The sequence below is a fragment of the Sinocyclocheilus rhinocerous genome, unplaced genomic scaffold (assembly GCF_001515625.1).
Source record: "Sinocyclocheilus rhinocerous isolate Xijiao unplaced genomic scaffold, SAMN03320098_v1.1 scaffold1306, whole genome shotgun sequence".
Taxonomy (NCBI): domain Eukaryota; kingdom Metazoa; phylum Chordata; class Actinopteri; order Cypriniformes; family Cyprinidae; genus Sinocyclocheilus; species Sinocyclocheilus rhinocerous.
Window position 1 is genome coordinate 123680 of NW_015630031.1, and position 12248 is coordinate 135927.

Consider the following 12248-nt stretch of genomic DNA (forward strand, 5'->3'; position numbering starts at 1 on the left):
TATGTATTCATAGTTTAATACAAAGGGCCGAAAGCCAATCACACAGAGTACATTTTTCATTTAAAAACACGAGTTGCAGTGGGATGGGGAAAAAACCCCGCCATAAAGTCTCGAGATATGTTTTTTCAAAGTTAAACTTGCATTAATTTTACATGGCTTTCTAAAGATGCGGCTCTTTTGTGCGAGACGTGATGGATGTCCCGCTAGAAAATGCGCAAAATATGCGTTCTGTGTGAACGGCTTGGTTTCAGTTTTGACGTAAACAAGATCTTCTCCGCAATGATGTTCTCTTTTCCCACAATATTTGTAATTAACCATGCGGCAGCGCCGCATCTAGTGGCTTCAACTGGATAGTCTAACAAAAACATTAAAATGCAACGACACCTACATCGTCATCGCATCTCGTGCGCCACTGATAAGGCTGCCTCCTTAACGCACACCTAAAATTCGAATACAAAAACGAATGTGGATTTTATTTTAAATTCAACGAATATTCGAAATTCGAAAAAAAATTTGACAGCCCTAATGTGCCTAACTGGATGGTGAAATTGTGATGAAGAGATGGGTTTGTTGAAGCCACAAGAAGTTCTGTCTTGGCAAGGTTGAGTTGAAGGTGATGGTCTTTCATCGAGCAAGAAATGTCTGATAGACATGCTGAGATGCGAGCAGCTATCGTCGGATCATCAGGATGGAATGAGAGGTAGAGTTGAGTGTCATCAGCATAGCAGTGATATGAAAAGCCATGTTTCTGAATGACAGAACCTAGTGATGCCATGTAGACAGAAGAAAGAAGTGGTCGAAGAACTGAGCCCTGAGGCACCCCAGTAGCTAGATCTTGCGACTTGGACACCTCACCGCTCCAAGATACCTTGAAGGACCTATTGTTTGTTCTTAATAAACAAAGTTCTGTTTTTGGCAAATGTAAAAGCCCTTTCACACCACGAGTAAAATGTATAAGCCTCTGGCTGAATTCAAAAAGTGCAAAGAAACCTTTCAGCTGTGCTGTCATTCTGGATTGCATGAAGAATAGGACGCGGGAGAAGTTCAACACTTAATTCTCGATCACAAAAAAAGCAACACAAATGTTATGTTTATTTAAAGTCACTTTTGCTTATTAGTATGGTTGAATTGGATCATCGAAAGTCAGCAGTAAAGACGTCGGTTGATAAAATGGGATTAAATACATAAAAGATATTTGTGTTTAACATATTTATAGTAATTATTGCAGGTTTGCGTCATATTTTGAGTTTGCATGTCACTGTTTTTATTCATTTTGAGGAATACTGAATCTGTTTTTGTGAATGCACGTTGAAATTTAGTCTAGAACTATAGTAACATGTTCACACAGCGCCTCTGCACTTACTCCTGATTTCTCTCAACATGAGGACAGGAGAGCTGTCAGTCAATACATGGGAAAACAAAGTAACTGGTGTTACTTATTTGAAAAAGTAACTGTTAATGTGTTACTTTACTAGTTACTTGAAAAAAGTAATCTGATTACATAACTCGCATTACTTGTAATGTGTTACCCTCCAAAACTGCCAGACACACCAAAAAAAACAAACATTTTAGATCATGTCGCCTGCATCTGGACAAAACATTTGTGCTGGAACACACCACAATAGACTACAGCCAATGGGCAACTTGCATTCTGAATCTGTTTGAGAGGAGATGACTCTCCATATCAGCAGGTGGCAGTAATCTATATTCATTAACCAAAAACTGAAACCAAAAGAGATAGGACTCTGTGTATATATAAACCATAATCAATGTCGCAGTTGCTTACCATTTTTAAAGCTGCCAATGGTGCAGAAACAAGCAAACAGACGCTCAACTTGGTGTCATGGCCTTAAATCTGCCATAGACACTACATCTATAGACTTCTGTCTTTTGCTGCACAAAATTATTTTGACCTGTGAAGAATAAGCAGCCTTTGTGCAATGAACATGTTCTGATAATAACAAAACACTCACTACTCTAAACACTTTCTGTTTGGACACAGACACAAGCACTCATTCTTTAAGGGTGTCAGGGACAGCTGAGTCTGACATTGAGGTCTCGAAGGTCACGCACAGACGATCCATTGAGTCACTGAGAAACTGCCTTGTCTTCCAGACACTTGCTGAGATCTAAAGCGGTTAGTTATGTCAACAGTTTTGACTTTACTTCCCTTCTGCTTGAACTCAATAATGTGACCCGGTGCTCTGTTGAGGGGTCGTGACATGGAGCAGTTGCTCAGATATAATCGGATCATCAGGATGGAATGAGAGGTAGAGTTGAGTGTCATCAGCATAGCAGTGATATGAAAAGCCATGTTTCTGAATGACAGAACCTAGTGATGCCATGTAGACAGAAGAGAAGTGGTCCAATAACTGAGCCCTGAGGTACCACAGTAGCTAGATGTTGCAACTTGGACACCTCACCCCTCCAAGATACCCTGAAGGAACTATCTGAGAGGTAAGACTCAAACCACGGGAGTGTGGTTCCTGAGATGCCCTTTGCCAATAGGGTTGACAGGTGGAGAATTGTGCACTGATGGTTGTAATTTTATAAATTTTTAATAAAAGAGTTGATGAAGGAGGGGGAGGAGGAAGACAAAGGAGGGAAGAAAATGTTTTAAAGAGCATGCGAGAGTTAGACGAATTGTTAATTTTGTAATGATAGCATGTCCTTTTAGCAGTGGAGACATTAGCAGAGAAGGAAGAGAGGAGTGACTGATACACATTAAGTTCAGTAGGATTTTTTGATTTGCGCCATACCCTTTCTGTAGCCCTGAGCTTAGAACAATGCTCGTGGAGGACATCAGATAGCCAAGGGGCAGAAGGGGTGGTACGGGCTGGCCTGGAAGACGGGGCAGACAGTTTCTAAACAAGACGTAAGAGTGGAGCAGAAAGTATCAGTTGCACTGTTAGCATCAAGAGATGATAACTGTTTAGGGGAGGAAGCAAAGATGAAACCATAGCAGATAGCCGTGAGGGTGAGAGTGAGCGTAACACATCTAATTCTTCCACGAAGTTAGCTAGTGGTCCTTGGGATCAATAAACAACTACAAAATGGATTTTAAGAGGGTGGGTAATAGTAACGGAATGTGATTCAAAGGAGCTGTTGATACCCAGAGATGGTAAAGGATTAAATTTCCAATCATTAGAGATAAGCAGACCAGTACCTCCACCTCTTTTGGTCAAGAAAAAACATGGGATCTTTAGTGACCACAGAGAGTCAGGACATTGTTTTGGTGTCTTATCCAAAGGATGGGTGATAGCATCTTTCTTTGTTCTGTCACAATTACATTTTGTGTAGTTTTACGTGTGCTGAGGTGGGAGTGTGTGTGCAAAACGTGAGGATTAGAACATGACTGCCTGTGTCTGCTTTCAGCATATGGTGACTGGGGGTATGAAGACAGCACAGCTAAAAGTGGTTTCAGATTAATGTTTTTCCAGAGCGCAGTGGTTTAGTCTGGGAAGACATGAGGTTTGGGGGCTGGGTGGTCTGGCTTATGACAGGATAATGGGCTGAGACGGGGTGATGCTTAGTGAATTAGAGGGAGGAGGGATGATTTTATGAATAGTTCAGTGTTGGAGTAGGAATTTATCAGGGTGATAGATAAAAGACTGACCACTTTGGCAGAGCATTATGAAAAAGAGTGCATTTACTGAACACTTGGTCACTTCATGTCTTTTTTTTTTTGTAGATGGGATAGCTGTCTGATTGGGTGTGCATGTTCCTTTTACACTTGGCCACATTAATTTGTCTACACCAAATTCTGTCCACTATATATAAAGAATTCACTTCCGTGACAGATCTAACCAATGAGTGCAATGTAATTTTGAAAGAATTACTCCTGAGAGGACAAATTAATCTCCTTTACATACTTCTTTCTCTCTATCAGAAGGGCCTATACCTAACTTCACTATTGTGCCCATGTTTCTCAGAGAGCGTAGCCGGGACCGCCACAAATCCCGCAGTAAGGAGAGCAGTCGCTCGGAGAAGTCTGTCACTATCAACGCTCCCCCAGCAGAGCCATTGTTAGGAGACCAGTCAGTGCGAGGAGAAGAGGTTCAGGTGAGAGAGGTTTTCTGTTATTTATAGGACTATACGGTGTGAATCACGGGTTAACTTTAAATTTTAATTAGTGTTAACTTTAATAAAACATTCATTAAAAGTTGACTATTATTTATTTATGAATATTGATAAATATGTGATTTTTTTAACATCACGCAACGACGTGCTGTGGTATTCTTAAAAGAGAATGTAAATTCCTCACACTTTGTTTTTCAATCCAATGTAAATAAATGTACCAATTACATGAATGTTAAGACGTTTTTGACTAATGTTCACAAAAATTATTTGTTGTATTAGTTTTCTTCTTTTTCTTCTTCTTCTTCTGCTGCTGCTGCTGCTCTTGAGTCTATGGCATTCCACAGAACCACTTGTGGGAAAGTAATGAAATTTGGCACATGGCTAGAGGACAGTCTCATTAACCATAGCAAGTTTGGAGTCTCTAACTCAACCCCTGTAGCACCACCATCAGCTCAAAGTTTCAGTCATGTTTATGCTAATAACTTTTGAACTGTAATCTCTAGGGGTGTGACAATACACTTAGCTCATGAGACAATACTCGATATTGGGTTCACGAGAATGAGACAAGACAATATTTTAACAATATAAAAAAAAAAAACTTCTATCATGAAGTGACTGGTCTATGACTGGTCTTAGACTATCTATGACTGGTCTTTTGAAGGACTGAAAATAACAAAATGCATTGTTTTAATTTATCATCTTGTAATGAATGTCATTATCATTATCATATACAATAAAAGGCAGAACAATATCCAAGTACTGTAAAGGGTTTGCCACAATCTCAGCTAACTGGCTTCACTCTTGCATGATTTCACATTAGTCTCTTCAGACCTTACAACTGTGCATGAACTATGCATGAGCACATAAGAAATTTTCATTTATTTATTTATTTATTGTTGACTAATAACTTGATATATCAAATCAGTGTTAGGTTAGTGGAGAAACATAAGACAAAAAAGGTTGGGAAACATTGGCATACTGATGTTGCAGTTTGGCCTACTTTTGTTGCTTCTTACTCTCAGAACACTATGATTGTCATACTTGATTCACAAAAAATTTGACCTGACTCAGACTTTAATTTAAATATGCCACAACAGGCAAACTGCACACAGTTTTTTTTTTTTTAATCCAGTGAAAAATTGTTACAGTTTCATGTTTTCATGTTGAAAAAGATGTACCCTTAATTTCACCAATTTGAGTGCTCACTTACAGATCTATATTTTAAGTTATGGCTGTCACAATATCAGATTTTTGCTACACAATGATCATGATTTTTGATGAAATTTGAATTTTTATTTCATTTTTTTGGCCAATGAATTACACTCTCTCTTTTGTCTGCCATGCCCTCCAACAAGATTTTGTGAGGCATTGGTAGCTACACATTGCGTCGTCATGTTCTTTTTCTGCTTTATGGCAGATGACAACCAGCTTTAAGGTGCAAATCCACCATCTACTATGTTGGATTGTCAACCAGTCAATTATGCATGGTGCTAAACCATCAAATATCCACCTCTGACAACCCAAACACATCCACTTCTCTTCCTCTCTGACCTACATGGCTGCAATGTTTTAATGGTCAGGTTTTGATGTTTGACTAGTGCCAAGAGAATCAGATTCTGTAATATTAATGTGTAGAGCTGTTGTACCTAAAGCCTTTAAGGCACAACATAAGATTATTTTTAGCTGTCCTCCATAAATTTAAGAATTGGTGTTGACTTTTCTGTACAATTTAAACTGGTCCTTTATGTGAAGATATTTGTTTGGAACAAAGATTGTGTTACATTTAAATAAAAAACTGCAGTTGTGGTTGCCAGAAATTAACCTATTTGAATAAAAAGTATTTCCTTTGTAACCTAATTTGTTAAGCAGGGCTCCAGACAAAAAATCAATTAAGGATCTATTGGCTCCTATAAGAAACAAAATTAGGCGCCAAATAATTTTTTAGGTGCCACAGAATAAATGTGTTTTATTTATTTATTTATTTTAACACTTTAACATTTTAGTCATACTGTCATATGTCTCATCTTTTCTTGACTTTATCAGCATTTTAATCCATCTTGTAGATGTCCTGGGAACTAAGGTTCACCTAAAGTGGGAACTAATTGGATTTTCCAACTTGAGAACTACAGTATATACAGTCTATACAGGCTACAGTCACAAAGAATTGTTTATTACACAGAATCTGTGCCCATATCACAGACCATAACTATGTAAGCATCACTTGGCCACTGAGTGTAGTTTGGGCTCCTCAATGCATCCTATAAATGTTGTCACATATCTTGCACACATTCAGTCAGATTTTTTTCATTAGTAACATGCAATTTATATTTAATTTTATCTCTAGCTCCTTGCATTATTTCTTATCATGTAGACAACAAGTTAAAAAAATATGCAATATAGTGCATAAATGTAGCAAAACTCTCCTCTTTATAGTTATTTTTTCTAGCTGACCGATGAGCTTATGGACACTGAATGGCTATTCTGAGGTAAATGTATTGTTACGTGGCATTGTTTAAGCTGTTCATTTATTTATTCAATGTTCATTTCATACTATAGTAGTAAAGAGAAAGATATGATGGGTTCATGTGCCGCTTGAACTGAGGTGCTAAAGCGATTGCTCATGCCACATTAAAGAGTGCCAAAACAGTATTTATTGTTTGAATTTAATTATGAATTCAGCAGAATTTTAAAGTTGATACTTTTTTTATTAAAATGTAACAGAGCACAAAGCTTATTGTGATTAGGCTATTGGACGGCAAGTGTGCTACAAATAATATGAAGTTCACGCATTAACAGAAAAGAAAAGATCATGATAAAGATCTTGATAACAATAATTCATAGTATCGATTATAAACGAGAATTGTTAACGATATTGCCAATATCCACACAGCTGACATCTTTACCTGTTGTAGTTTGTTCAGGTTGTGCACTAAGTAGACACTGCTTTTCTGTACTTTTACTTCGCACGTCTCAGTCATTTTCAATCTCGATCATGCTGCACAACTCAAGCTGCTTTTAGCAGGTGTTTCTTCAACGCTGCCATTCGGCAGAGATGAGGACTGTTATCTATGATGCGCATCATCTCAGTTTTTTACGTCAACATAAAAGATGTGATCGCAAAACAATCAGGAAAAAAGGCATTACATGCAAATTTTTAAATCATAGCATGTAAATTTATATAGTCACCAGTGGCAATCTCAGCAAAAACTTCATTCGCAAATTAAATTTTGGTCGCGAATGTGACTGTTTTAGTCACAGTCTGGAGCCCTGTAAGGTTGATATAGTAACATTAAATTATACTATTTGATTTTAGTAATTTTTTATTTGTTACCTGAAAAAAAAAGTCATTCACTGTCATTGGTTGTGGTAATCACATAAAGACAAAGGTACAAGCAAACAGTCTTTTAACAAACACTAAGATAATGCAAAGATAAGTCCAGGTACAGATACAGGGTAACACAACCATAACAGAGACGAGACAGGACTAACTGAACTGAAACAAGGGGAACTTAAATACACAGAGCAAACAAGGTTAATTAATGATGAACACCTGAACAGAATGACACAATCAGCTCAGTAACCATGACAACTAAAGATTGGCAGGAGCTAGAACAAAGGAACTGAAGAAGAAACTAATTAGAAACAACCTAAAAGTCCATGAAAATGAACCCAAATTAAACACATGACTGACGATACATGACGCATTCATTGTTTCCAGCAATTGTAATTCACGTGTAAATACAATTTATATGCACACACTTCATATGCTAGATTTCTCTGTGTGAAGAAATGCTAATACATTTTATACATTTGATCAAAAACGATATAAATACTGTTCAGTTTCTTTCACAGACCGATCGTTTTGTGTCGTCACGAGCCGCAGGGTTTCATTTGGTTTTGTTTGTGTATTTTTTATGACTCTCAAAGCCGTGATTCCCATCCACTTACTTATACGACTGACAGACAGCAACGGTTTGAGTTAAAAATCTCCGTTTGTGTTCTACTGAAGAAACAAAGTCACCTAAATCTTGGATGCCCTGGGGGTAAGCAGATAAACATCAAATTTTCATTTTTGGGTGAACTATCCCTTTAAATACAGATAAATACAGAAAATGCACAATAGTGAAACCATTCTAGAATAAAACTTATGATTCTTAACTCATTTAAGAATAAAACGGATTATATTTGCCCCAGAATTCATTGTTTTACAAGGAAAATAAAACGTGGTGAAATGTTTACATTATGCATACTTGTGAGTTTTGCCCCTTTTCAAATTTAGAACAATCCTCCCGTGAACATGCAGTATGATTAAAACGATTAAACTTAGGTGTGCATACTAGTAAGGTGGAGGGCAAAGTTTGAGAACCAAATTTGAAATAAACAAATGCTTGTTACTGTTGAATTTTGATATGTGTGTGGACTATAAAATATTATTCTGTGTTAAATGTAAACAGTTAACATTATCTTGACGAATAGGGGAGGCACCACTGAAGGCAATGGTGATGGCTCTCTCCTAAATAAGAATGTGAGCACAATAAGCAACATAGGACTCCTGCCTGTAGTTGTATTAAGGCCAAGTCACATTGCAGCGACAGACGCCAACCAATGTGGAGGAACACTAGATTATAATACGTCACTTCTCAGGCATTCCATGACACATCAGGTGCCAGTTCAGCATGTTCAATCGGCGAAAACAGACACCGACAGGGGTAACAAACTGTGACCAAACCCAACAAAGTGTCTTTTGCTGTCTGTCAGTGCGTTGTAAATTGGCCTTTACAGAAGGATAAGTACAGCCAGTAGCAGTATCTGTATTTTTTTAATAACTATATTCATATAGTTTGCCGTACTTTACAGCAGTACAGTATAGTATGGAAATTTTCTGTATGCGGAGAATACTCAAATTACCATTTGCTGAAATGTGCAGACAGTACATCATAGCATGGAATATGTAGAACCCACATCCCACAGTGCAGTACACCCAACTTCCCCTCGGTAGAAATGGCTGTTTGGTGCCCCTGGGGAGATGAGAATTATGCCTCCCTTGGTAAATGGTGTTCCATCCTGTGTTCCTGCAGACATTGAAGACATGCAGATATCATTTATCCTCTCTTAAGTCCTCCATTCATTCACTTGCAATTCATCACCAAATGAATTATTACAAGAGCTTGAATCACTGTGACATCAATGGATGACTGTCTGTGGCTGGGAAAAAGCCCCTGTAGCCTGAAAGTCTTATTGGCTGTGAGTACAGTGTTTGAGTTGCATGTAGGAGTATTTTTAATCTTTACACTGTTTCCTAACCAGATGCCAAGCAATCATCTAGACAATCAGAAGCGTGTGTGGGCGGGTTTTTTCTGGAAGCGCACTGCACTCCCATCAAAATCGATAAGTTTATAATTCAGAAATATTAAACCTTTTAACATTATTAAAGGGTGTGGTTGATTGTGATTTCACTTTTTTAAACTTTAGTTAGTGTGTAATGTTGCTGTTTGAGACTAAACAATATCTGCAAAGTTATGACGCTGAAAGTTCAATGCAAACAGAGATATTGTCTTTTAAAATTATGGCAGTTTAATGCCAAAGTTACAGCTGGTAGGGACTACAACAAGCTTCTTCCCTGGTTGGTGACATCACTAACCCTGAAATTTACATAAACCCAGCCCCTGGGAACATGCAACAAAGGGGGCAAGGCCATGTTGCGCTGCTTTAGAGAAGAGGAAGAGTTGTTGTTGCCATGCTGTCAAAACTAGGGGTGCAGCAGGGGCACTTTAGAGCTTGCACAGCAGGCGTATAACACCTTTTAATGGGGCATCCTGTTAAAGAACTGTATAGCTGTACTGTACTTATTGTCTTTGTAACTCATTTTGGATTCACCAGCAAAGCATGTCACCCCTCTGTATATTTGTTGAGCTTGTTATATAGAGATCGCCGCTTAAAGGCGAGGTGTTACTTATGGAACAAGAGAAAATAATTCTGATACAGTAGCACCTTCTGTATTTTTGTCTTTCAGCTTTGTCTCACTGCACAGTGGAACAGTCAAAGCACAAAGACAACAAGTGATTTCAATGCCCACAATAGGCAGGGAATCCGAGATAGGAATAAGAAAGTGGGTAGACTTTACTGTCGACCCGTCTACAATACTGCCAGTGTATACAGTCGCTAGTGTAAGCAACACAACACACCCATATGAAAAACAGTGGCACAGTTGGTGCCCATCTTAGAAAGGCAAAGAACGATGGCAGCACCAACATATTGTTACGGAGTGACAGAGACGTGAGGCGCGCGGATCCATTTGCAAAGCCTTATTAGAAGACATGGTCAGAAACGGCGGAGCAGAAGGCCACCAGAGCAGGACAGAAGACCAACAGGCCGGAGCAGAAGACCACCACGGAGGAGCAGAAGACCACCAGGCCGGAGCAGACGGAGCAGAAGACCACCACGGAGGAGCAGAAGACCACCAGGCCGAAGCAGACAGAGCAGAAGACCACCACGGAGGAGCAGACAGGTCAGGAGACCATGGCAGAAACTGAGACCTAGGGAAAGCAGAGAAGGACAACACAGACAGAGTATTCACGGCCCCCAGGGTTGGAACAGGAAATACAGTGGACTTATTTACAATGTCCTTGGGAATGACTGATAGGGCTAAAAGTTCAGTGTTGGTCTCCTTGAGAGTGACTGGATAGACAGACAGTTCAATATTAAATGCATTGGCTGGAATAGGACTGGCAGATAGCTGAAAATCAAGGGCACTGACAGAAGCTGAAGCAGACAGTTCAGTGACAGAAACTGGCAAGATAGTTCAAAATCAGACTCATTGACTGAGACTGGCAAGACAGACAGCTCAAAGTCAGATTCAACAGCTACATTTAGACCAACAGATTGTTCAGGTTTTGATTTCTTGACTGAAACTGGTAAGACAGTTGGTTCTGAACTAGACACACTTTGGAACGCTGAACAGACAGACAATTCCTCACTAGGATCACTAACTGACATTGGCAAAACAGATGATTCAGGATTGAGTGCATAGACAGAGAGTGAACTAACGGGCAACTCAAAATCACATGTGTTGGCAGAAACTGTACAGACTGACTGCTCAGAGTCATTGGGGAAAACTGGACCGGAAGACAGTTCATAATTGGACTCATTAACTGGGACTGGTGGTCTCAGGCTGTTTGTAGCGGTGATATAGGACTATGTCAGTGGCGTGGTTGATGCCAGTGGTCAGATTCTCCGCCTGACCTTTGCCAAACTTGTTAACCCGGAAGACAAAGTTATTGGTGTAGGTAACACCATAAATGTAATCCTCAAAGATATCAATGCTGAAGGGGTGGAGGAGAGCTGAAGCAGACAGTTCAGTGACAGAAACTGGCAAGATAGTTCAAAATCAGACTCATTGACTGAGACTGGCAAGACAGACAGCTCAAAGTCAGATTCAACAGCTACATTTAGACCAACAGATTGTTCAGGTTTTGATTTCTTGACTGAAACTGGTAAGACAGTTGGTTCTGAACTAGACACACTTTGGAACGCTGAACAGACAGACAATTCCTCACTAGGATCACTAACTGACATTGGCAAAACAGATGATTCAGGATTGAGTGCATAGACAGAGAGTGAACTAACGGGCAACTCAAAATCACATGTGTTGGCAGAAACTGTACAAACTGACGGTTCAGAGTCATTAAGGAAAACTGGATTCATAATTGGACTCATTAACTGGGACTGGTAGAGCAGATTCATTGACTGAAACTGAACAGGCAGACAAGTTCATAAACGGTCTCTATGGCAGTGACAGGGTTAACGAGACAGACATGGAGTGCATTTATATTTTTTGGGCTCATAACTGGACAAATGGGGCAGATAACAGGTTCCTTGATTGGAACTGGACAGACAGGGAAATCAAACAAACTCTGGGATACTGGACAAGTTGACAGTTCAGCGGACACATTCCATTTGCAAAGCTTTATTAGAAGACATGGTCAGAAACAGGCAGGGTCGAACACCAGCAAACAGATATGGCACAGGCAAGACACAAGAGTAATCCGTTAAACAGGCATGGGTCGATCGATGGCGAACGTAATCCAAAGGGCTTGACAAGAGGGGTAATCCGAGGAACACGAGCAATAGTCCAGGCAAGGTGCAAACATAATCCAAAAGACAAGACG

The 12248-nt window shown here is 39.3% G+C and overlaps 1 protein-coding gene across 1 annotated transcript in view; it reads left to right on the plus strand.

Moving 5' to 3' along the window:
- Positions 1 to 12248, plus strand: part of LOC107739810 (vang-like protein 1) — an 85144-nt gene that overhangs the window by 35014 nt on the left and 37882 nt on the right. The window contains exon 3 of the mRNA XM_016552013.1: positions 3933 to 4062. Coding sequence (XP_016407499.1) covers positions 3933 to 4062 — 130 coding nt within the window. The remainder of the gene's footprint in view (positions 1 to 3932; positions 4063 to 12248) is intronic.